The 27456-nt window shown below is 40.9% G+C and overlaps 1 protein-coding gene across 4 annotated transcripts in view; it reads right to left on the bottom strand.

The window, feature by feature from the left end:
- Positions 1-27456, bottom strand: part of ARMH3 (armadillo like helical domain containing 3) — a 134438-nt gene that overhangs the window by 54424 nt on the left and 52558 nt on the right. For 3 of the 4 annotated variants that reach the window (XM_072871730.1, XM_072871731.1, XM_072871732.1), the window contains exons 21-23: positions 22562-22644; positions 21856-21982; positions 18829-18904 (exon numbers count right to left, since the gene is read on the bottom strand). In XM_072871730.1, coding sequence (XP_072727831.1) covers positions 18829-18904; positions 21856-21982; positions 22562-22644 — 286 coding nt within the window. Of the gene's footprint in view, positions 1-5927; positions 6051-18828; positions 18905-21855; positions 21983-22561; positions 22645-27456 lie in introns of those variants that run through there. The other variant, XM_072871733.1, reaches the window with a different exon arrangement.

The following is a 27456-nucleotide window of genomic DNA, read 5'->3' as shown; positions in this document are numbered from 1 at the left end:
CTTTAGCCAAGACAAAGTGCTTGACGCTAAACAATTTGAAGCAGAACTACTGAGTTCTGAAATTGTCTTATAGCTGTAGTCTGCAATGTGCTATTTGATCACATTCACAGTTCTGGGGGCATGAAGTGCAGAAAAGTGACAGGAAGACAAGTCTCAGCTCTGAAAATAGGCTGTATCCATGTTTCCTCTCAATTAACAACACTAATAGCATGTAAACACATTCTTCATCTTGCAACTGTGGTAACTAACATCAAGTAACTGCCAGGGAAACATTGATTAGAATGAATTTATGAGCATACAAATACATTCTCTCTCCTCTGCAGGAACCACTGTCCCTCAGTTGATCTCTCCAATGCAGAGAACTCCTCAAGCTGCCATGACCACAGACCACTCTGAAGAAAAATCAGCCTTGATATGCTGGATATTTCTAACGGAGCAATCTAACAAATACCACATCCCTCTAGCTTTTTGCTTTCTTTACACATAACTGACATAAAATAGAGCAAAAATCCAATTAAATTTCTAAAAACAGGTCACCTCTAAAACTCCCATATACTTTCTACAAGACTGCCAAGGAGCTCTCATACAGATCTGGACTTAGTCCAACCCGAAATACATTTTGGTGCCCTAGAGCCCATGGAATCTCAAAAGGACAAATTATTCATCAATGTCCCCTACTAAAATGCATTCTTCAATGTTGCTAGCACAAAATGGCTGTTTGCTATGAGTGGACAAAATTATTTATTTAGTATATATACATATAGCCTCTGAAGCACTGCAGTCCTTCTAACAAAGAGGCATACAAACATGAGGATTATGCAGATAAATCACAGGTGCAGGACTGGATTTTACTGTACTTCCACTGTATGTGTACATATGAGATTTACAACTAGTTTCAGATGAAGTTTTGTAATATTTTAACATTAAAAGCTCTTGTTTTATATAAAGTTGATTACCACTTTCAAATACCTATCTTCCTACCCCTGTGTACTGACTAATATATTAAGCTAGAATAAGACAATATACTTTTTGCTTCACAGCTATTGAGAAACTCCTAACCATGATTAGATTAGCTCAGTTCAACTCAGACCAAAATGATTTCTGGGATGTTCCTACAGCACATTTCATCTAGTACATCTGCATTATTTATGGCATTTACACAAGGCGAATTGAAGGCTTTTATAAGCTAAGACACAAATCAATACAAGCTCTTAGCAGATGGGGCCTTAGTAGGGTTCCACAGCAGCATCATTCCACACCAAGCAAACTCTTTCAACTGAATAACTGGTAACACAGAAGGAAAGGTTTGCTTAGAAAGCCAAGAATTAGAGGCACCCTCAGCACCCAACTTTTCAATGAGCACTGTACCTGCCTCATTTAAAGGCTAAACAGTCAGGGCTAGGTTTGCATGCAATAGGTCACTTAAACCGCTTCGCAACATCAGACTGCGAGCAATACGACGGCTCTGTTTCGTTTCCCTCCCCAAGCTGAGATAAAAAGGCTGTAACACAGATGGCTTTCCCTGTCAGAGGCTCCATGGACTGGGGAACAAACGGATGGGAGGCAAATTCAGTTTGGCAGTCAGTCAGGTCAGCAGTGTACTCCAAAGGAGACGCTTCTCAGCCTCCGCAGTGTTGGTGCTTGTTGCAGGCAGCACAGATAGAGGGACAGAACTGGCCTGCAAGACCAGCACTGGGCAGGAGAACCAGCTGGAGCCACAAAACCTTAGTTCCTCAGTGAGGGAAAGACCCTCCTCACCTCCATACAGATACAGCCCACAGCTGGGCCAACATGGGACGGCGGATGACAGTAAGACATATGGCTTCACATCTGCCTGTTTCCAGATAATGCTCTTTTAATTCACCCTGGCTGGTCTTCATAGATAAATGCTCTTCACAAAGAAGAGATCATTATTTGAGGCACTTACAACAGAGATCTCCCATCCTGATCCGTTTCTTTTCCTAGCCCATCTAACTTGTGCACTGAGAATTGATGATAGTTTTGTTTTGTTTTTTTATTATTATTATTTAGTGAAATCAAAGTTTGTCTTCAGAGATCTCATCAAAATAACCTTTTAAACATCTATTTATAGAGCAGTGCATGGGGTTCTGCCGTAGCCAGAAGGAAAAAGGAATGAATGATAAATTATCCGTCATGAACTTCCTTTAGAACAGTAACCTGCAACAGGAAAAAAGGATCATGTCCCTGTTCAATCCCTCGCTCTACAAAGGCTCAGTAAAAAAATTTGTCCCCTTAACCAAATTAAAAAAAACCTAGGGCCTTTTTTTTTTTTTTTAAACCAAAGAAGTCTCAAAAGGTCCCACCAACTCAGCCCTCTTTAGCTGACAAACAATAGGCTACTGAACTTACAAAGACCTTTCTTCCCAACCGTTATATTTGAATCAGGGCTAGCAAGAAAGAAAAGACGACAAAAAATCCTGTTAAGTCTTAATTAAAATCATGCCTTGCTCAGCTGGCACGGGTTTTACTTTCATGAGATTTATGAGTTCATGATCCTGACAGCTCTCCATGAGTTCTTTCTGGAGAAAAAAGGAACAGTGAAGATAATGACTGAAATTCTAAAGTAAAATCATGAAGGAAGAAAAATCTGCCATGGTTAATCTTTGTACTCTTCTCTCCACCAGTGCTCCAGAAAATGACACACTTCTCCGCCACTCCCAGAAAAGAGCAAAAGGCTGCTAAACAGGAGACCAGCTCATAGGAAAGTATAGTCTTAGACATCTCTCTTCTAAATTACCAAGGACAGTATTTCCTGCGCACACACAAGCAGCAGCAGAAAGCCACAGAAAGGCTTAGAGGCCTTCTCTTCCATATACAAAGCTGATGTGGGTCAAAATGTAGTTAAGAGACTCCTTCACATAACAGTGAATCCTTACAGACACCTAACACGGGAATTCAGCCTTCTCGACTTGAAAGTAGTGACAGATTTAACAAACCACATGTATAACCTAGATGGGTGATCATAAGTAAAATGTAATCCTACAATCCTGAAAGCAGTGGGATGGGCAGGCTGGCACATTGCCTTACGCTTGGTAAAGGCTTTGAAGCAAATAGCTGATTGCTGAGAAGCTGCTGACAGATAAAATTTATGTAAACATTAAAAATTGCCATACTGAGTCAGGTAGCAAAGGCCAGCTCAGTGTCCCAACTTTGAAAGTGTCTAGAAATGGGAGCTCAGGTAACGGTAAAAAAGCAGACAAGAATAAAATGATATTGCCCCAGAAAGAAATTTACTTCTAGCCACATGCAGTTCAAGATGATATGTGAGGCAGAGGTGATATCTGTATGATCAGTAACCCATGATGGAATTTTCTTCCATTAATTTGTATAATCATTGCTTTAAATTCACATAACCTTTTAGGTATTCCACAGCTTAACTAAGTTTTGCATGAAGCAGTATCTCTTTGGTTTGAGATTATCTGATCTTCTGATGCACCTTCTTCTTGTAGCTCCTCTTCATCTTTTCTATGACATTTAATGTTTTTTACAAACTCTTGTATATTCTCTGCCATCTCTTTTCCAGCCTGAAGAATTGTCATGTATGTAAGTGTTCTTCGTAACACATCTGGTTCCATACTTTCAGTCACTCTTGCTGCCCCTTTCTGAAATTTTCCTAGTTCTGCTATACCTTTTTGAATTTTCTAAGCTCTGGATACACAGCAAATGAAAGACTAGGTTAATTAACACAAAAACTTGCCTTGCCGTTGGGAATCAATTCCAATAGAAGATAATACACTTTTTACTGAGGGAGAGGGGTTAAGTTGAGAAGCAAATTAAAAAAAAGATATTATAGCTGGGTAAGAGAGAAGCTCCACTTTAGACACAGAGACTTGAATGATTTTAAACACCACAACTAACAGTTTAGTTGATGCTTATTAAATATTTCATCTAGAGTGGTATAGCAGCATAAACAGTTAAAAAAGAAAGAAAATAAAGAAAACCAACAACTTTACAGTAGAGCCACTGTATTGTTGCTGTGGGAACATTAGGTTATATGCAAATCCCAAGCTTCATGTTGCAAAAGCATAGGGGTTATTTTGTGCATGCATGTGGGGGGTAGTTGCACACGTAGTCGGGTCCCTGACTGATGAAGAGAGAATGAACTAATATCCTAAGGGCTGGGGCAAGTTTTATAACGAGAACTTAAAATAGCTTTTTCTTAAATTTTCCTCAAATTATTTACTGTGGCCTCCTTCAATAATTTTAAGCTGTTACCACAACCCTGGTAATTTTCAGCTTCTTTTGTTTCCATTTTGTAGATTTTCAGAAAGAGTCTTGGGTACAGTCAGCAAGTACAGAGAAGGCTTCTGAGAACGAGGAAAGCACACATAGTTCTTCCCTCCAAATCTGCCCTGAAATTTCAGCTGCATAGAGAATACTGAACTGCTATAGCGTTGATTTTTCAGGTGAGACAAAAAGCAAACATCCTGCCCACTTGGTGAGCTTTACACTTTTCAACAGAAGCAGAAAGCTGAGCTTCAATACCCAGATAAATTCCTGTTTGGGTGTCAACTCTGGAAATTTGCCTCTACAGCCTGCATTCAGATGTTCTTCATTCCTCGTCCTAGACTGTCGCACAGTGAACCTGTGCGAGGTTAGTACCATTCCTGTGTTTCAGCAGCACACCAAAGAAAACACAGAAAAATCTCAGAAAGTATCCGCTACAGTGTGTGATACTTCTATAAAGGAAACCCAGAATATTTCTGGAAAAAGGGCAGTAATACTATAAAACAGTGGTCAAAAGAAAAATACAGATATCTTTCCTGAGGCTAGGAGAAAGCATGCTGTGCTAAACAATTTAATAATTAAATTGAAGAAGAAAATACCATTGTAATTAACATACAAAGAACCAGCATGGCCTAGCTAATCTCATCATGAAGAGATCGAATAAAGTAGCATGCGTTTTATGGAGCAATTTAATCTGGCAAGCAATTAATCGTAAGAGCACTAAGTCAAACGAATAGATTTCCCTTTAAGGAGATCACATTCATCATCTGTAATGTATTCTAAACTGCAATTTGTTAGCCAGCCCCTGAATTTTACAGAAGACATTTACTGTCTTCCTTTAGTGGAGAAGTGATCCCTGACTGACAGGAGGGAGTGGCATCAGTCTTTTTGAACCAGCTAGCCTATTAACACTAATAGGTTCTGAATCGTTGATGCAGGAAGCAAATAACTTACAAAAAGCAGCTACAAGTTTTTACAAGCCTTATACTTTAGAAAACACTACAATGGTATTTACCAGACTATTTGAATCATGTCCTAATCCACTGAACAACCTGATCTGACCCAACTCCGTAATGCCCTGGAGCTGATTAACATTACTGATGGGGGGCAGGGGGAATTTAAAACAAAAAAAAAAAAAAAGAGAGAGAAAAAAATTCAACCCTTGCTCATTGAGAACCTCAGCAGGCATCTCTTACATGGGCTCCTCCTGGTGCAAGTCTGGGATTCTGGCTCTCTCCATCCTTTCATACTCTCAGCTACAAGATAATCCTTCCCTGACTAGTTTTAAATGGAATTAGATCCGTTTAGATTGCATCATTCTAACTGATCACAAGACTGCCCCAGACCTTCAGTGCTTTTAATGTTAGAAATCCTTTCACTTCCAACTTTTATCACTTCCCAACCCCATTCGTTCACATTACAAACTGCTCTTCAGCTTCAGAAGCTGTTCTACATCACTTCTGTTTCCCACTACATTAGTAACCACTAGTTTTCACTTTGCTGGATTGGGCAAAGCACGCACCAAGTGTCCTTCGGAAGGAAATAATGATTCTTGTTGCTTGTGTCTGCACCTGTCCCCATCCAAGTTTATCTTTCTAGAAGATGAATTTGAAGGCCTCCTCTCTTCCTAGGAAAGGCGTTCTGTTGAGTATTTTCCTATCTTACTGTGTAGAGGACATTATTGTTCTTCTGCTTGAGTGCACAGTTTGGATCATGAAGATTAGCAGGCTGAAAGCAATCAAAGCTCACATCCTCTAGGTGTCCTTGGGCCCAAACTGATTTCCCTCCAAACACAGCAGATGCTTTAAAAAAATAAAAAAGTGTTATCAGACAGAAAAAAGGGCTCTAAGAACCATTCAGTGCACCCAAGTCTTAACAGGGACCACTAAACTTTACCAAAAGATATGTGGCAACATTTCACTTCATCTAGAAACCACATAAAATTCACTCAACTCAAGTGAGGCTATGGGCCATGTGTGAAAAAAGCTTGCTAGAGACATACAGCTTCTGCCAGTGCCTTCCTGCCCCACTGTCACTCTGAATCAATTCAAAAGACAGATTTCTTCAGAGTAATGACAGGATGAGACCTATGCCTGGCTGCTTTCAGTCCTCTTCCTTCCTGACAATTTCCCTTACGCTCCACTCAGATTGAAGGCATGAATGTAAAGTAGCCCCATGCCAAATCAAAGTTAAATAAATAGTCCTGGAAATAAAGTGCAAAAAAAAAAAAAAATCCATGAGCTATGTGCCAGACCAAGTTCAGTTAGTATCGTCTCATTCCAAAAACAGTTAAAACAAAATTCAAACTGATTACAAGAAAATACTGCTTTACTGCACTGTCAAAAATAGCATAGGCAAAAACTTATAAAAGCAAAATTAATCAAAATACAGATTTTAGTACTCGGGGGGGAACCCACAGCAAAAAGATGGCTACACTTTAGAAAAACTCCTGATGGCTAAGCCTTTAAACTCCTCTGACCTGAACCTAAGTGCACAGTATTGTTTCCTGATGCCTTCCTGCTATATAACATACTTACAATTAGACCGATACCACATTAAAATGACAGCAAGTGCAGGCACAATTCATTTAACAATTAATCTACCCTAGCTATCATTTTCACTTGTCATTAACTGCCTCTTAAATGCCCTCAATTTCATATAACCATAGACTCTTCCTTTAAACATACACACAGGGGAATATGCCATTATAGGCATTATTCAAAGAAGCGTTTTCTGTCCCCATCATCAACCACAGCATTAATCATACTGAGAATAGTTTCCTCTCACAAATGACTGAGTCGCATAGTTGGATCTCATCAGCAGGATCCAATTGACTGATAAGTTCACACACAGCAGACAATACTGGGCATCTGCAGCAACACATGCTGCGAGTCCTCTAGTTTTTACCCTTTACTGATCTTTCAGAGAAAGAAAATAGATGCCGAGCACCACAAGCTCCCACTGATTTAAAGAAGTGCTCTACTCAGCATCTTTAGCAGTTGGACCCAGAGTTAACATATAGCACAGTGCATTCAGAGAAGCACTTTCTTGCTTCTTTTCCTAGTTGACCATGCAGTGAAGAGACTGTGCTCTAAAATCAAATGGGTTACGTTGGAAAGGACCTTCAGAGGTTATGTGGTCCCACTTTATACTCAGCATAGGGCCAGTTAGGCCAGTTTGCTCACAGCTGAGTTCAGGCAAGATCTGAATAACTCCAAGGATGGAGATTGCACAACCTCCTTGAGCAATTTGATCCAGTATTGGATCACCCATGTTGAGAAGAACTTGGGAAGAACCTTCCTTACTGCAATCTGAATTATTTTATTTCCCAGCCAAACTTAAGATCTTGGAGAAATCTTGTTTTGTGGCTCTTCATTTCTGACAGAAGTTTACGCTGCGAGTGGAAGTCACCAAACAAGGAAGAAAAATAGGTGCTATCCAGTGAGAATGGCACAGTCTGCTTCTTCAACAAGGCTCAAGATATCACACATGGGCTAGCCTCAAAGCAACCACAGCTTTCAAATGCTAATGAACAAAGGAATCAAGAATAACATACGGCAGACCTATTGCTTTCTGAGTTTAGAAGGGAATGTCTGCCTCAGACAAGCTCATCTCAAATGTCCATAAAAAGTTAATGTCAAGCTCAGATTCCAAAGCAAGCAGTGTTGCAAAATTATAAGGAGGACATTAAATAATTACAAAAAAGTGTAAGTAAAAGCAATTGGCCTTTGTTCATGTACATTGCCCTGCTTAAAAGGCTCCCTGTTAAGCCTTTTCAGACACCTCATGAAGGACATTATATGAAGTATATCATATTCGTGCCCCTCTGTCAGCAGCAAGAGCTTTACATTAATTAACACAACACATAACCTTCTGGAAGAAGGATCCAGTTTAAAATTCCTCATCCAAAGTGTGGGCAACATCATGAGTTTGTTTAGAATAAAAGGTATTCATCCTGCCCTCAAAGCACTTACCAGCTACATTTTCTATAGTAGATAGAAGCATTTTCTCACAGTACCCAAAGCCATCATTGAAATTCAGTGTTCTAAAGTTTTAAATCATTCTTCCCTTGGCCACAAAGGTTGCATTACTTCCCATCCCACACAGAGTCAAAAACTTTCCATAATCCAACTAATGAGAAGAAAAATGTCACTGTAATTAACACACAAAGTGATGACCTAATTAATCACTAAAGCAGCAACATGAAAAAGCTTTTGGGCTTTCAAAGTCTTCTAGCAAAGTCAGGCAAAATGATTGCCAGGGAGCTTTTAAGGTCATTCCACTTTCGGCCACCCTCAAAATAAGACACATTTGAAACCATGCTTTTATATCCTATCAAGCAGGACTCCACTGCAGTGAGACACCTTCAACGCGTCAGTGATCTCCTACTCAAGACTCCCTGCCAAGTAGCACCCAAGTTCTCACTTTTTGGGCTCATGGCAGTATTGCCTCAAGCCCAGTACCCAAACTGAAGCTTTAGGCAATGGTTATGTTGATATTTCTCTTAACAACAAGAACATTTTGCAAAAACCACCCTGCACTGTACCAGCACAAGCAAGAGAACACGTGCGTAGACCCCGGCAAAGAGTCACATCAGTGACCACTGATGACAGCGGACATAAACTTAAAAAACACTTTGCAGCATATTAGCCTAAAACTGGTATAACAGGTCAATGCTGCTAAGAGAGACCATCCTGTTGTGCCTAACACCGAGCTGCTTGTATGCACACCCTCTACAGGGCTGACAAAACCACTCGTATATCTGTATACAATGAAGGCTCGAGAACTGACCCAGGCTAAAACACATTGTTTTGGTGGTTTTGGTTTTTTTTTTTCCTGCCTAGATGATTTTATCCTGGGTCAGGTCCCCAGTGTCCTCCTTTACACGCAGCTGCACAATGCAGGCTGCTCCCCACAGAAGAGACAGCAGGAATGAATGGCAGGTGAATCCTCCTGCTCAGCAACGCTGTCAGTTTATACCTGCTCCAAGTGATCGCAGAAGCACGGGCTGAGGAAGCACACTGGGGCAGTTTTGCCAGAGTAACATCTTTCAATTGAACCCTTATCAGCATGAGATATCAGAATCCCATACCCGTCACAGATGAATTCTTCATGAGATCACTGTTACCTTAATCTGGTTGGCTTTGATAGCTGAGAAACAGCCAAGCATGTGGGCATTTCTGACTGCTGAACCTTTACGGTTAGCAGCTCTTGAGACAGGCAACAGAAATCTGGCCTCAAAGCTAAGGGAAAAATTGCTACCTCAGAAGCATTACGCCTTCATTTTCTGAATTATCCTTCCAGCTATAAGTTAGAAAAAGATTTTAAAGAATAAAAAGAGTAATAACAAAAGATTGCATTCTGGGATTCCCAAACAGGGGCCTTCTCCCAAATATCCTGGCACTTCAGCCAATTTAATTCAGAGCACCTGAACCTCTGATGTCTCTTATGGTCTCTAACTGGACACACAGATATTAGAGTCCAAAATATTTTCACAACTCACTCGAGCTCCTCTCTTTCCCCTCCAGGCAGCATCTTACTTTTACCTTAATCTTGGCTATACCAACCAGTATTTACTGATGATTGTGAAGCAAGTCCCTGTGCTGGTAGGGTGAGACAACCTTCTCTGCCTTCAGTGGGAAGAGCTCCTAAAAAACAACCATTTTAACTTTGAAAGCTAGGATGCATGTTTCTTTTAATGAACAAAGTGTTACAAACAAGATGCCCTCCTCTCACAGTTCCCTGGGAACCGAGCTCCAGATTCTGGTGCAATCTTCAAACAGACTGCAGTTCTGTAGTCGTGCTAACAATGTATTATCCTTGCTTTCAGTTCAAGATAAGGTAGGTACTTCATTACCTTAATGAGCAGATGTACTTAATGAGCAGGTACTTTGTCAATTTAGTCCTAAAGGAAGAATTAAGAGCATTTACATTTCTAGAGCAAAACCAAATTTTAGGCCCCCCACTATAATAAGATAATAAGAAATACACGTTACTGGATTTTGAAAAGGGTTTTTTTTTCCTAAGTACACATCCCACAGCCAAGACTTTCAGAGGGAGTAATAATTCTGGCTGCTGCTGTGAGAAACAGATTTCTTTTAAACAGAAAGAGTGAAACAGCATTATACTACATCATTTTTCAAGGGATAAAGGTGTTATTTAAGCTCACAATGATTTTTACATTGTTTGGGTTATGAAGAAAGCCGCTTAATGTTCTCTCTCCATTAAAGCAAATCTTGAAAGCTAGATTTGAGACCAGTGGAGATCAGAATCCCTTATATTTACCGAAAGAATAAGAACAGCATGGGCAAAGTTTTGACAAGCTATAAACAGCTGGTTCAAACTGTGCTTCAATCAAGTTCCAGTAGGGCCAGTTCTTGGGGCCAAGACAATCTGGTTGCAGAGGCTATTCATGTCTTGCTTTCTGGCTGCATTAGAGCTACCAACAAAGATGTCGACTGTAAGGTTGAAATCTATCAATTAGGAATTGAACTCAGGCCAGCCACAGTACCAGAGAAATAATTAAGATTGTTCTCATAAACAGGATGAAACAATACAACCATTCAAAGCGAGAAACCAGCAGGCCTTTTTGGATTTCGTGCTGCAACAAAAACCCTGAGATGTTGACAAGACTGCATCCTAGGTTTGCAGCACATGCTTTAATGTATTACTGAGCTCATACATAACTTGCCTGTGCCCAGCAAGGGGATTCAAGACCAAAATATCTGCAAACAAGTCAGAAAAATAACTTCTGACCAATAAATATTATGTCCACCTCTGAAATAAACCAAAACCACTCCCAATACTAACATATATTCTCCACTATTTTTATGTTTCTACAGAGAAAGGTATTTGACAAGCAAAACAAGAAGATTTCTTGCCTGGTGCCACACTTCTTCAGACCAAGCAGCACAAAGTCACTCACATAAATCAAACAGGAGACCACAATCGCAATGTGAAGTCTCTTTTGCTTTTCTGCTCTACTGACTGTTCTCCCAAAGCTCCAGACACTGAATTCCCTAGCACAAAAGCAGAAACTATGTGCCAAACATTAGATTTCCAAAGCTGAATACACAGCTTTCAAGAAAAATTTGCTAGCAGCTTAACTAACTCCATTTTATAATCCCACAATCTGCACCCACGAATCCAGTAAATGAGATCCGTAGACACGAATTCCCCTCTTCACAGGGCAGTTGCTTTGATATCGAGTAGATGAAATCTCGGTTGCAATACTTCAGTAATGGATGTAGCATTTCTCAGCAAACTTTGCGAAGTAGCCTACAGATCCTGCCTAACCTTCCAAAACGTTCAGGTCTCAAGGAAGAAATGTTTTCAACAAAATGGCCAGGAAGACAAAGGTTCACAAGTGGGTAAACTCTGCAGTGAGATGTTCACCTTAGGAGAATCACATGAACTAAGATACTTGCTGAACTTAGGAAGAGACTGCCAAACAGCAGCTGTGCTGCAGAAGTTTCCTTTCCGCCCAGCAAACAATCCTCCCTTGAACAGATGCCTCACCTTTACGACAATCCTTATAGAGCAGCTGAAATACAGAAGTGGATCTTTTCGCAAGTTCTCTCTTAAAAGGCCAGCCTGTTGACTTCATGACATGAGGAAAGGACATGAAAGTGGCCGATACAATTGCAGACATTGGAAAGAAGCTAAGAAAGCAGATAAGAAAGCTAGTTAAGCAAGGCTGCCATCCTGGGAATAAATCACTTCCACTTCAAGTTCATCCCCACCCCAATCCAAAAAGCATTGCTTACTACGAGGATGAAATTTTGGAAAGAAAGTGATCCCTGCAGCGTGACTTTTGAGTGCATTGAAGAAAGCAAGTCATGGTATGGCATCTCAGATAGAGGCATTTGTTTGCCACACAAACAGCTTTGCTCAAAATCAGCATCAGCTCTAGAAACCTTAAGTTACACACCAAAAAAAAAATCCAAATAATTTCTTTGGATCCTCCCAAAAATCCAATGCAAAAAAAAAAGTTCATTAAAGAGAAAACAGGCTTGACATTGTCAGAGTCCATTTCAGTCACTGCTGCCTGGAAAGGGAAGTTACTGGCAGAAAGAAGAAAGGTGACCTGGCATGCACCTGACTTGCTGAACCATGCTGCTGTGTTAGTGGAACTGGTCCATACAATGCCACTCAACTAACAGATTTGCTCTCTGGATTTGGGCCAGTGGCAGAGACAACATTTAATTAAGCCACTGCATGAATGAGAAAGAATGAAGGAAAATTATAGCAGAATGAAATTGGCTATGGCTCTGTAAGAGAAGCACACCAAGATGAATCAGCTAGTAAATAAAAAGCAGTAACTGAAAACTAACACTGCTGTCTCAAGAAGAAATCGGATAATGTAAAATAAATTAAATGCTGAAGTTACACGAACAGAGAAAAACCCTACATGTTAATAAAAATACTGAAAGCATGTGTAGAGTGCGATGAAAAGATGAAACAACACACCCTGAGATAGGAGTGCTTCTTTCTTTCTTATTCTTCTCTTCAGATGTTGCTGGTCACAATGGCCTGGAAGTGAAGTCTTTCCCTTTCATTCCACCTGCTTCCTCTGTTCAGGTGCCAGCTAATGCCAGAATCTGTTCACATCAAAGTTGCTCCTGGCAAATTAACTTTCCCTACCAGAATACTGCAAGGTCAAGTGAAAAACAAGCAGCGGTAGTAGATGAACTCTGAGTAACCAAGCTCCACTATAACCACTGTGGTATTTCAGGAACTGTTCTGCTGTGCCAGAGTCCCTATGTAACAAGAAAAGCATGCAACAAGAAACACATGAAATTACAAGAAGGGTCTACTAACTTTGCTCCTTCAATGAGGAGTGATTACAGGTCACTAGAAAAGATCTAGAACCAAGCCAGAATCCTCATCTAGAATCCACTTTCAGTTTTTCAGCACCATAATTTTCTCAGGCTACCACCTGAAAACTGTGATGAACTAATTCTTCAAATAGCTTACATGCATGCTTACAAAGCTTGGAAGTTTTCTTACAGCGTTTTAGTAACAATTTGATCCTTAATCTTGTTAGGATCAAATTGTTGGGATTTTAAAGGATGTTAAAAATGTTAGGATTTTAGTACCAATAAAATACATTTATGAGTTTCTCTTTGGGTTTTGTTGCCTTTTTTTAATTAAAAAAAATAATTGTTGACTGTCAGTCGAATACTGACAGTCAAATACTAGCCTGTGATCTGAGCTCAGCCACTGATTAGCAGTGACAGCATGTCAGAGGTCATTACCATTAAACACACCTCAGTGAACAATTCAATGGAGTTGTTATTCCACCAGTGGTAGCCCTCACACGTGGGTTTAAGAATCATAGGGAACGAACTCCAGATCACTCTGGGCTACCCTGCATGCCTGAGCACCCTCTGCTGCTCGGCGATGGCCAGCCCCAGCCAAGCAGTTCTGCATGGTCCATCAGTCCCTCCATACATATGCACCCAGCACAAGGCTGCTGCTGGCAGCTACTGCTGAAAGGAGTAACACCTGAGCATCCTTAGTCAATGCTTGTGGTTCATCTCGGAGAAGTCAGAAACAAGCAAGCATCTTGGTTTTTTCAGCTTGGAAATTATAGCTTTAGATTAGCCCATTGTCAAAGGCAGGATGTTTGTGTGTGTGTTTTATATATAAATATATATATGTAAGTATATGCATGTGTGTGTATATGTATGTATATGTATTTATATATACACAGACATCCATATATATGGATACACACATTCATATATGTGCATATACATATAATATACACATAGATATCCATCTCTTTTATATATATAAGCACATAGATTTTCTTGACCATTTATTTTCATAAACAGGCTTTAAGCTTGCCCTCCCTTTTTCATTCTCTCACTCATATTGGCAAGAAACATGTATGTGTCCGTTATGTCTGCACAGAGAGGGAGAGGGAAGGAGGGAAGTGTGTGTGTGTATATCTATATAAAACTCTATATATTTATAGTTGGGGTTTTTTTTACAGTCTCAGCTGACTGTAATCCACAGGCCTCCACTCTATACAGAAGCACTTATCTATCAGCAGGTCCCCTTTCACGTCTCCTGCATAAATGCTACAGCCATCCATTACAACATGACTAGGTCAGCAGCATTTAGCTCTTCTCTCCCCATGAACAGATGCTAAAATTCTTCTTGCAAAGCAGAAAAATGCTGAAGGTACTATGTGGACTGCTTGCAGCCACTCATTTTCTAACAAATATCTGAATGGAGCCTCCTCTCTGTCAAGGTTTTGAGTAAGTGCAGTTCTGTGGAGTGCTGGTAATTCAACATGAGCTATAGCTCCAGAGCAGGGATGCCGGGTACCCTACGACAAACAAGCACAGCCCAATTTGGCCTTCTTTCACCTAAGTAAAATTGAAAGTGTTCCTTCAGAGTGCTCCTGCCCAGGCTGACAAGCATAACCATTTTATACACATCCATGTGATGCTTTAAGTGCTCCTCCCAAATCCCCAATCTCTCCTTTACGACCCCAAAAGCAGACTTGGGAGAAGTAGCACCTCCTATACAAAGAAAGAATATCACACAGGGTGGCTCATGTGGAACAAGAGTAGCTGCAAGATGGAAGAGTGAATGAAAGCACCCAAGCGAGGATTGCAGCGTATGCTACAACAGCACATGAAACACCTTTTTTTAAAAAAAATCCTATCACTGAGTTCCATACTACAAACTTACTCTCTGCTTGTTAAAAGTGTTTCAGTGAGAAAAATAAAATTACTTTAAAAATGATGATGGGACTGAATTTCAGACAATGGGGAAATTCAGTCTATTAATCATTGAGCTAATCTATTTATTCACCTTGAAAAAATCCTGATCAGGAGAAAGTCTATTAAAAGAATACAGGGGTTCAGCTGCCACCTTCCTCACTGAGTAAGCAATCCGAAGATGCCCCTTTGAACCCTGCATTAATAAAATTCTCATTAAACGCAAACCTGCACAATGTTATCTTAAAGAGGCTCATTAGCTTAAAAAAAATTACTTGTCTCAAAATGTGCTTATTTTCTCATAGGTGAGAAAGGTGAGTTTTCAATCCACTAATGGCTGCAGCTTCTTATTTCAACCCCATCAGTACTGCAGCTATATCTTGCAGTCCATCATGTCTCAATTATTTATGTAAACCACGGAGACAAATCCACAGACAGAAGTTATAATCACTGTTATGGAATAGGACAGCAATAGGCATCGCTCATTCCAGTACGGTATGTAAGATTTCAGCCAGATAACGCTATTATTATTCTGTCGTCTTCAAATTTTCATTTTCTTTAGGTTAGACAGAAATTATGAATTGTCTGTGAAAAGGAGAGGTATGGAGAGAAGGTAGGAATAGCCTCCCCATCTCTCAATACTCAAAAAGAACATTCACAACTGCTCTTTTCACTGGAGTAAGGACTAGAAAAATCAGACAATCAGCAACAACAAAACTCGATCAGACTGCCTATTGGAGAATAGGGTCCAACTAAAAAGTAACAGTTAATAACATAATCAGATACACAAAGTGGGATCTCTCTCTGTGGCTGAGTTTAAACAAGAACATGTCAAAGATTCTCTGGGTATTACACATCCTGACTATGTATTAAAGCAATTAATCAGATGACCTCGCCAATTCAGCACTGTGGTGTACAAACAGGACTGTTTTATGTGTCTCCCCAACAGTTACTCCTGTAACACAAATGTGTTGTAGCCTTGAAAAGTCGTAAACAACTCACCACTCCTCTCCTGGCAGAAATATACATAAGATTGTACACTAGGATTTAAGACACTTGTTAAAGCCCACCACATGCACACACACACAGATGTTTTTACATTTATAATCTTTCCCACCAAAAGCCTTAGGATAAGAAAATGACAATTTTTATTTATTTATTTTGAAATAGCTGTTGTAATGAGATGAAGATATAAGCCAAAGCATGACTTTAGACTGCACCGTTACAGCAAGAAGCAGGTAATCATTGCACATAAAAACTTTCCAGAATGATGGAACAAACTGAGGGGAAAATCCAATCTGAGGTGGATTTCTCTAAACTCATTCCCTTCATGACAAAGGCATCCAAATAAGAAAGAGGACACTAAGAGCACTCTAAGGGGAAACCAAAGGGGCATAAACAAACGGGCAATCCAGACAATGGGGAGCTAAGCCAGGTTCAAACCAGCACATCCTTATCAATGCGTAAAATAATTATATCTTATGATAATATTGTCATTCATTAACATACTGTATTTCTCTAATAAAGCCATCAACCTGACAACCCTAAAGGGTTTATCCTCTTCAAGCATCCCCTCTCCCTATTTCTTTTTGGTGATTTGAGCTTGCAACATCTCTGTGACTCTGCAACACAGAGCCACAAGTGTGTGTGCACAAGGCTCCAGTTTGCACTCCTGGTCCAACACCAGAAGAAAACATGTGGCCCTAGTATTAAGGGTTTCCTACAGACCTTGCTGCAGAAGTGGGACAGCCAACAGACCAGGACAGAATGGTCTTTCCCAACAGACTGCAGAAAGCTTCAGACCTTGGAAGGCTTGAGGCATTCCTCATACAATTATCCTCTCATCCTCCTGCTGCATGATCTGCAACTTTCAAACACCTAAAGTCAGTCTTTAGGCCAAAAAGGAGTATTACATTATCACAGGCCCTTCACTTCATTCATTTTCCCTGTACTGAGACAAGTCTTTTGAAACTTTCTAAAGCATGTTCTCTCAAAAAAAGGCATCTAGTCCTAGTCACCACTTCGACACTGTGATGTTTCAGTCACCTTCACAAAAGCACAGTACCTTTGGATTTCTCCAGCTTCCAACAACTGGCTGCTCTGAAATCTATACAGTTAAAGAACCTTTCAAATGTAATATTTTTACCATGAGCAGAAAACAAACAAGTAGATGAAACAGCCACCCTCTCATTTTTTGTTTGTTTGTTTAAGAGGAAATGGCATAAGTCAAACAGACTAACTTCTCTGAAGTCTAATCCCTCTCCAGGCCTTGATTCATCTCTAATTTAGACCTGGTCTAATTTCACTGACTGAAAAGCCATGAAAGTCATTCATGAAAACTTGTAAAGCTAGCAAAAGACCACATGAAATTTCAACATATATGAGCAGTTGGGTGGAGCAGGGGAAAGCTACCAAAAGTCTGGAAGAGAAACATGTCAGAGGTTTCACTGGTTCCAGACAGCACCATGCACTAAACACGTCTGATACAGGCTGTCTAGGAAGGGGTATCACAGTGCCGGGTTTTTGGTTGTATCTTGTCTCAGTTGCATGCTAATCTTTACAAAAGCAGCTGTTAAGCCGACAGGAAATGAGCCAATGCAAAATCTTGGTTGCACAAACCAGAGGTGAGCACCAACCCTTTTGCAACCACTTGCCTTTTTTAATTTCTTCCCAGTTTAGACTTCTCTCCCTGGGTGTACAGAGAATTCCCAGGGCAGACACTTTATGTCACATGAAATTATATTAATTTGCCAACAGCTATCTGTTCTGCTGTTTCACTCCGAGTGCGTTATCTGCCCACAAGCGTTCATTTATGTCTGTTTACAAAAAATAAAAGTAAGGATAGTAGCAAAATAAATCTTCTGGAACCATACGTGATGTTATTAAGCTTACAGACTTACTAAGGGAACCTTTAAGGTGGTTTATAGACACGTAAGTAGTACATTGACTCGAAAGATGCCCTCAGAGAGTTTGTCCTACACAATCTCTTTTGTAGTGAAGAAAATGGCAAGTACTAGCAATGTAGCGGTACTGAGCTACTTGGTGTTGCATAGACATCAACTGTCTGGGGTGACCAGGAAGTGATGGACAGGTACTTCTTCAGTATAAATACTTATATCTTAAGGTTTGTTTACAAGCCAGAAATAAACAATAAATTTTCTCTCTCAACATTCTTTCACTTTCCAGTCAATCAGATCCACGAGCCTCTTGCCCAGTACCCAGCTTGGTCAGTACCAACTGCTTCAGAAGCCAGGGAAATAAATTATTGCTATAGTGAAGGAATACAGCACAAAAGCACCCCTAGATATTCCTTAGCCTTACAAGTAGAGCATAACTTCTGCCCTTGAACAGGAGGAAGAGGTTTAAGAGAATACTGAAATGTCCTTAAATAATCAGTTTTAAACACACACAAAAATCTTGCAAGGTTAAGAGGCCTTGAATCCGCTTATTACAGCTGGTTCATAGTCCCCTTCATAGAATTGCAATAGAATCATGCAACAGAAATCCATTAGGTCCACAATTGCTCTGCCAGCACAGCATTGTTCCCTACTGTATAACTCCTCCCAAGAATGCTGTGAGGATTAATTCATTACAGCTTGTGCCATGCTTTGAAAGCACTCAGTCTACAGAAGAGATGAGAGAATTATTAGAGAGAGGACAATCAAACCCTGGTGATCCTCTCTTTATCCCAGTGGGCCCTGTTTAGAGCAGCAATTTAGCCCAACAAAGAGAACAAATTCAAAACCAAATTCAATACAACAAATGTGAAAGTGTCATGATAAGAATGCAGTCACACAGGACACAAGAATCTTTAAAATGGTTATTATTAACTTCTACTCCTTACCTAATATTGACTAATGCATGGGTCACCTTGCTTGCAGGCTCCTTCCATTGACCAGCATTGGTAGACAACCTTAGAACTGAAAGAAAAAGAAAGTTAACAGTGCTGGCACAGAACTGGCAATTTTCTAATCCAAAACGTCAAAAAAATCTGCTTTGGTGAGATTGCAGTCTAGGAACCACATTAAAACAAAGGTCATCTTTGAGACTATCTGTGATCCAGGGCAGAAGTTTCCTTCAAAGCCCATCTAAGAAATGTAAGGAACACGAAAGAGGTGAGCAGAACAAAATAATGGCTGAGTGACAGGAAGCAGAGGGAATAGAAGAGCCTAGGTCCTCCTAACTGCTTTCATCACCACATATTAAAATTCATTTCCCCCAGAAACAGGGCAGTGTCCCAGGTCTATGATACCTTTTATTCCACACACTGCTGTTCTCCTCCAGCTCCTATTTATGCAAGGTTGATGTGCCAGGGGAGGTTTAGACTGGATATTAGGAAATTTTACTTCATTGAAATGGTTCTCAAGCATTGGAACAGGCTGCCCAGGGAAGTGGTTGAGTCACCATCCCTGGAGGTATTTAAAAGACATTTGGATGAGGTGCTTAGCAACATGGTATAGTGGTGGTCTTGGTAATGTTAGGTTTATGGTTGGACTCGATGATCTTAAAGGTCTTTTCTAACCTATACGATTCTGTGATTCTGTGAAGGTTCCATCTGAGCTGGACTACATACTGCAACCCACCCCAGCAGTGACAGAATCTTTACCTCCCTGTTTATCTGGAATTGCAAAGAAGAATTACACACCAGCCGAGGGAAAAACGCTCCCTGCAGGAATGAGGGTGTTCTGTTGCACAGATGGTCTCCGACAGACTTGGGAGCAGATCTGAAAACATTCTGCAACAGGAAGAACTTCTAGGAAATCAAATTCTTTTCTGCTAGAGCACCCAAAATATTTATTTAGGTCAGAATCTGTAGCGTTTCTATGGTGGCAGTTACCTGCACATCTCTTGGTAAGAACCAAAACAATAACAGATCCTGTAGCACATTTTTGGATTAATTTTCCATATTGCCTGAATAGAAGGGAATTTTCTATGAATTTGTATATACAGGGTTTTCTGGAGGTTACATTCCACAAGAAAGGTTCACCTTCAACTTAGAAGTGAAGGAACAGCACGTCATCAGAATTTAGGATCATCTAGAAACACGGATGCTACAAGTGAAGCATAAGCACAGTGGCTGCATACTCATGCCTGTTACTGCATGAGAGAAGCTTGCAGTCCTGCAGATATGGATGAAGTTCAGATTCAGGACGAGAAAAATAAATAAAAACCAAGGCAACTAGATTCCACCTCGACTCCCAAGGTAGAAACTTTCAGCCACATTAACAGGAAAACTAAAGGATAAAGTAGCTTTCTCATCTGTGCTAACAAACATTCCAAGGCTAAGGGACAGAAGGGTGACTGTAGTCCCAGTGAGATGGATTGACAAGCCAAGGGAAGCTGTCAGGACACCTGGCTAAACTGTGGCTTTCATCAACTTGAGACAGTGCTATCTTCTCACTTCCTAGTGCTACCATTACATGTCATCTGCGGGAAAAAAAGATGCCAGCTCCAAGTAACATCATTTTGTCAAACAGTAGGTACTGTACTTGAATATCTGAAGTAATGTATTCAGAGAGAGTTTCCATTCAGGCATCTACCACATTAATTCAAAGGGGTTTGCTCTGTGTAGCAGGATGGCAAACAGTCATGTGACAAATGAATTGTTTCAACAGGTCAGATGTGCCTACTGCAGCCCAACTGAGTAAGTATTTGAGTGCGTTATTCTTCCATTCCACTTTCCTTCAGCTTCCACAGGGGACAGGGTTGAAAAAATGCTGGCTAGTAAAAGCACCTCATCTTACTAGCTGCGATTCTTGGGAGTAGGAAATGGTTAGCAAAAAATCTTATGTACTCAGAGGGCACAAAAATGGCCAAGTGATCCCTTATATAATGGATGAAAACTGTAGGAAGTTTGAATAAAAGGACAGTTCATTTTTGCTTGCAATTGCAGGGAGTATTCAGCTACTTTTATGTAGGTGAGGATGGTTCTCTCCCATGTCAGAAGAGTGCTGTGGCCAACTGTCTCTCTCCCACTGCCCTTTAACTCCCCTTATAAGCTTATATTAACTCCTGTTGTTCATTGGGTGATCACGCTGAGAAGGGAGCAGGGGGTGAAGGAAAGAAAGGTCCTTCTACAACAAAGCAAACAAAGAACATAGGTATATTCTTTTCTTCACAGTTTCAAGCATGCAGGTACTACACCAGTGCTGCTGCAGCTACCCTTGGCTCCTGTGTATACATGGAGGCTGATTATGCCTCCATGTGTTCCTTGCTCTCCTTTGTTCCTCATTTCCCTGCTGGGTTTCACTTGGTGGCATTCCAGCATGCCTCTCTCTCTGAAGGATGACAGCTTCTCCCTGTTTTGCCAGTAGGCACATTCTTCAGTCCAGTGATTCGCTTGTCATTGCAAGCAGGTTTGTGAGGGCTGTTTTCTTGGTTTGTTTTTGCAATGAGTGCAGTAGATGTGATTTGTCTAGCACAGCAAGCTTCTTGTTGTAAGTTTCTCAAATTCTTTTCCAAATTCTTGTTTCCACTGAGTGTTCCTCTGTGCTGGCTGGTTCTGCAGCATGTACCTGTGCTCTTACTTGAAACTGTCAAATGTGATAGATGCAAACTACACGAAGATGCATGAAATACTGCATACCTAGTTGTGCCAACAAATTTCTATTTCCAGCCACAGTAAGTGGCTGCTAGAGAGGCAGTGGGTCTGTTCCTACTTTTTTCCTGACTAGAAGAAATGTATCCCTTTAACAAGTTTATCCTTCTCTCAATTCTTAATTTACTAAACATGTCCTAGTACACAAAACACATTCACTCACCAAGACACACATCAGCAGCAGGTGGACAGAAAACACCTGACACAGCCATCCCTCCACCACCACCCTCACTTCTAGTCAACAGTACTCCTGACCAGTCAAGAGGTACTCACCCATAGAATAAAGGTTGTCAAAATTCTGATGCATCCGAATGATTTCATAATACAGCTCATCATAGCTGCTGGGAGTGGGGAGAAAGGTGTCTCCGTAAGTGATGAACATGTTGAACAGATTCACAACCTATACAAGGAAGTGAAAAGAAGTTACAACAGGAATATTTACACAAAATCTACTCTGCAACAGAAACAATACAAACTATGACCAAAACCTTCAAAGAAATAACTCTCAGTTGCATTACACAGTACTACATTACTTCATTGCTTTATCCGCTGTTTTCCTTATAGTACAGAAGAGACAGATGAGAAGCTTAAATACTATCTTACCTTTTACAATAGTATTTAGGAGCCAGGAAAGCTTAAATACTATCTTACCTTTTATGATAGTATAGGGGCCAAGAAAACACGTTTCTATTATGCTGCATACAAAGGTCCACAGAACAAGAAAAAGCATTACCAAATCTGGAAAATTAAACTAAGCCTTTCCTCACATAGACTTGTTTATTTCAATGAGCAGACCCTACAAGTAAGTCCAAGCACTGCCCTTTCCAAACATCTAGTAAAACCAGCCACAATGATATTCCTCAGCTTTGTGGCCTTGTTCTGATATCTCCTTACCAGGCCAGAAATCCTGGATTCTTTCCTAAGATTCATTAAAGATTAAGTTGTTTAAAATAAGAGGATTTGCTTTGTCTGTACTCACCATAAGAGCAAGGGTGAAGATGTTGTGCTTGGCCAGCAACACAGTCTCATTAGACATGAGGAACTTCAACAAGTTGATCAAAGCTAGGAGAAAATTATATGTATTTTTTAAATAAAATTAAAAGCAAAGCCATTCTCAACAAGTTACTTAAATACAGATGCATTTTCATTATCTAGTATAAACTAGCCTAAATGCCAGCTGCTGACCTCTCAGAAAGATATCAATTTACATGTGTTTTGGGAGGGGGGGTGTTGTGGCCAAAATACTGTGCTGGACAGCAAGTAACAGCTATTTTACTGTCCCATGTTTACTCTCCTTCACTGACTTCCCAATCAGATCTGCTCAGGCTCAAGGTAAGTCTCTTGTTAGCTTAGTCAGTTCACAGGAGATTTTTCTATCTGCCAGATCTTGATGTGAGCCTTGGGGTTGGAGAATCCCACTGTCTCGTTTCTGCTTCATACATCACCAACATGATGTATGTGTAGTCAGCCCCAAACTGTCACTCTTGTTGATACATGCAGTTAAAAAAAAGTAACAAAAAAATAACAAAAAAACATGGCATAGTTTTTCTGTAGCTCTATGTCAATGCTGCTGCAATGGTACAGGGAAGGATATAGTACTTTATTGTGTCAGTTATCTAGGGCTGTGCGGTAAAGACTACAGATCTGGTTCACGCTTGTCTTAAGAAAACAACAAAAGCTCCTGCTGTAACCACCCAAAACCAGTTAGTGATAGCGGGAATTAACAAAAAGGTTGGCTAAAAGAGCTTTAATCAAACAGACTTTACAATAAACAATTGTATTCCATACACTTGAATAAAATGAAAAGTTCTTTATCTTGTTGTTTCTAGTTCTTGAAAGTTTAAAAAAAAACAAACTATTTTCTTCTGCATTATAGCTGTTCAGAGCTGAAAGCTGATGCCTGCCTAGAACAGATTCTTAATGTATTCTCTGCTCTGAAGTCAGCAGATTTCAAGACTTAAAACATCTGAATTAGATGGCCTGCAAAGTCAAGCTGGAATGCTATACAGACTTTTTTAAAAAGGTTCTTAATTACCTACTAATTGGTAACTGCATCTAACAGAGTAATGCTAAGCATTACTCTGATTTGTTATAGGTTCACCTAGAATTTATTAATCTGTTCTTCCCCGTTACACACTACGCAGTAACCTGCAAGAAAACTAACTCTAGTTTGGGAGAACCCCACAGCAAATATAGAACAGACCATTAATCTAAGGCAAAAGGTACAGACTATGAAATAGGAGTAGATAAAACACAGGGAACAGGAATGAGGTAAGGGCAAAATTTAGATACCCTTCCCCTCCCCCTCTTCAGGATTACAGAGTATTAAGAAAAGGTAAAACTAAAAAACCTACAGTAAAAAGACAGATGTGAAGAGACTGGTAAGATCTGGAATTAAACAAAATTGTCAGATTCTGAATACGGTCCTGCAACCACTACCTTCCGATACTAAAAGTTCATCGGGAGGATCAAAAGTTTATATATGCCCCCCAAAAGGAAGGCCTACCGTCCTAGTGAGGGTATTTATTCATCACAGACAGAAGCTGCTTCAGTTTAGTTTACCAGCTGGTGGCTTGACGCTGAACTGCAAACCAGAACAAACAACGTTCTCTGCAAACTCCAGACACGCAAGTGATTTATCTTTCAGAGCTATTCCAGGATTTAACAATCAGCAGCAGCAGCTCTCCCTTCCATGACAGCAGCCCACCTCATGAAGCAGATACACTAATTCCTTTTCAATCCAGCCACAGAGCTCCCCATACCATCATCACCTCATCATCAGACTCAAACGCTTGGGCCCAAAAGCAGAGCCTGGATTCCACAATAATGGACTCCTGTCAGATATTTTTCTGTAAAACAGCCGTTTCAAAACAAAGAAGTAGCAGGTACAGACGGGCTCTCCACCTGAGCAGATATCCAGCTAAAAACAGGTTTCCAAGGTAACCAAGCCTCCACAGCAAAAAAGTAGACTCTCCTGCAGTCAGTGCCTTGGACTGAAGACAGCTGCCCTGCATCTCTGTCACAGCAGCTTATTGGCCACCTCTCTATTTAATAGGTATAAGTATGGGTTTACCTCTTTCCCGGCCACACAAGTCCGCATAGCTACATCTTGTGACCAGGCACTGCTGTTCAACTGCTAGCAGGTGAGGCTTCTGAAAGGAGACTAGCAGAGCTCTGGATTTTCTATAGCAAGTGCTGTGAAGCCTCTTGTTCATCCCATTGCCTCTTATTCTCCCACCAGAACCCTGCTGAAAGGCCTTTGGCAGAGGGTGGTCGCACAGCATGACGAGAAGCCGCTGAACATCCAAACACAGTGAACACGAAAGCTGCCTGTGGTGGGGAGATGCTCTTTTTTAAAGAACGAGTGTAACCATCATTGTCTAGACCACAAGCACTCACCGTCTGACAGGGGCAAGTACCCTACACCTGCCCACTGCAGTACTTCTCAGATACCTCCCTGAAGCACTTACACTGCTCTATATTGGTGACAACACTTGAAGGAGAACTGTTGCTCTGTTCTACCCCAACAACAGCTCCTACGTTTATTCCAGCCATTGTGATGAATTTGCTCATGTTTAATTTTCCTGTTCCAGTTAGAAAGAAGACAAGAGATTACCGCTGCTTGAAATCAACCTTTATACCTGAATTGCACTGCATCATAGCCCACTCACAGCTGATCTGTGCTGTTCCTTCCCTAAGAACTAGGAAGGAGAGGGATGTGCTTCACATGAAGAAGAAACTCAGTGCTGCACTCAGAGCTGGTCAGAAGAGCTAATCCACCAGGTTTACAGTCACTGTGTGCACTGCACAGACAAACTTATCCAACTGTTTGGCAACCACACATTCCTAAGAAAGTTGCAGAGCTCCCAATTAGAATATACACTATATCAATGCTCAAAGAGCAACTGATCTTTTTTCACACCAGCACATTCTGCACCAGCCTCTGCTCAAGTGGCTCTAAGGAACAGGAACACCGTGGAAAACGAGCCCTTAAAATCTATGGCTACCTGTGTCTCCATAGTTTGCTTGTCAGGCAGACCTTGCACTGAAAATGAGGACAGCTATGCCCTGGAGTTTTCAGGATTAACAACTTTTAGATCCAGCTTCATATGCCCAGTGCCCTTCAGTGACAATTGCACACACAAAATAAACCCTTAGAGCAAAGGTCCAATCGGCTGAATACCCCTCCACCCCGGAGCTCCAACGGGGCGCTGCTGCTAACTACTCCTGAGCAACCTGAAGCCAAGCCAGATGTGTCACTTTTTCCCTGCTGCAATCAACTGTTCTCTTCTCGTAGCCCATCTGCAGGTTGCCCTCTCACACTAGCCAGGAAATTATCCATGTTTGTTCCCAACAGAGGAGCAGTTCAATCTCTCAGCTGCGCAGGCAGATAGAACTGTGGCCCTCGCTTGGGCTCAGCCACATTATCCCAATTTGTGCTCCAGGATTTAACAGTGATGGATGGTTTGGGCATGAGATCTATTTCAACACTAACTGGAAAACAGCACCATTTTTGCAATAGCCTCTAGAGTCTTTTTTTCTAAAGATACCTGTCTTTGGCATCCTTTACCAGGGCACAATACACCCACGATGGTAAGTCTTGAAACATCCATAATTTCACAATGCAATAGTGCCACTAGAACTTCTTTAGCAACAGAAGCAGAAGGCTGTAACTAAACTAAACTAGTAGCCATCAGTATTTGCATGCAAGCTCCTCATCTTTTGACCTGAGCTGAGCACACTGGCTATGCTTCTCAAACCAACAAGAAGAGAACGCAGCCTTGAACACCTACATTTACAGCCTCAAAACCAAGTAGAAAAGCATATTGAGTGGGCACTTAAATTGGACATGAAGCCATATGATTGGCTGTATGTGAAAGTGGTGTAAAGCATCCAGATTGGTTTTTAGGCAATTTTCTTTCCCAAGGATTATTATAGCCAAAGGATGAAAAGTGACATTACCAGCTTTTACAGATACCCTCCCTGCTTTTTAAACTGAAATGACTGCAGTGAAAGAGGTTCTTAGCTCTGCCGCTGCACAGCTGCTTTTGAGGACGGATACTTTCCCTTATCAGCTCTTGTGGCCAGTCTGTCTACTGAGGAGCAGCAGTACTCCTGCTCAGTTATTTGCTCCCCTTCTTCAAGCCAACCCTCTATAAGGAGGCTGTGGGCAGCCAGCATCTCTTCTTCTCTTCTACCAGGAAGGAGGTAATTCCTGTTCTGGACAGATGCCCTTCACTCCCTCCTTCCCCTATTCCTGCTCCCACAGCAGACTTACCTTCTCTCTCTGTAAGCCTTGTTTCAAACAGAAGTAAATTCAGCCTCAGCACATTTGGGATTCACACAAAGTTTTTGTTCTATTTAGTGTCTCAGTGTTCACTGTTTGGATCACATGTAATGCAACAGGAGCGTGGGGGGGTAGGTTAAGTAGAGAAAAGGGAAAAAAAAAAGTAGTACCGTCCCTTGGGCAAGACAGAATGTAGCACAGGCTCTGCCAAGAGCATCAGAAGGCTCTGATGTATTATTGCAGAACAGAGGAGAAGAGAACAGCCCTGAGACACACATCAATGAGAGCTTGGATGGGTTGAGCACAGTATGGAGGCCTCTCTCACCGCATCTGCTGCGCTCACAGGTCAAAAATCTTCTAATGGTGCATATAATGGCCCTCAACAAAGGAGCAAGGGAGAAAAAGAGATGAGGGCTCCTCAGAAGCTGCAGTGTAACATCAATTAACAGGATCCTGTACTCTATTAAAATCCTCCAATTTTCTACCCTCCAACTCTCAGGGCACACTGGGAAGAACAGTGATTTTTCCCATTCCCTCTGGAAGTTACCATTGTACCAACAGTATATTCAGTGTCCTGCTTTCAGTGT

This window comes from Ciconia boyciana, chromosome 8 (genome assembly GCF_034638445.1).
Source record: "Ciconia boyciana chromosome 8, ASM3463844v1, whole genome shotgun sequence".
In the NCBI taxonomy this organism is placed as follows: domain Eukaryota; kingdom Metazoa; phylum Chordata; class Aves; order Ciconiiformes; family Ciconiidae; genus Ciconia; species Ciconia boyciana.
The sequence above is the reverse complement of the archived record's forward strand: the minus strand, read 5'-3'. Positions and strand labels throughout refer to the sequence as shown.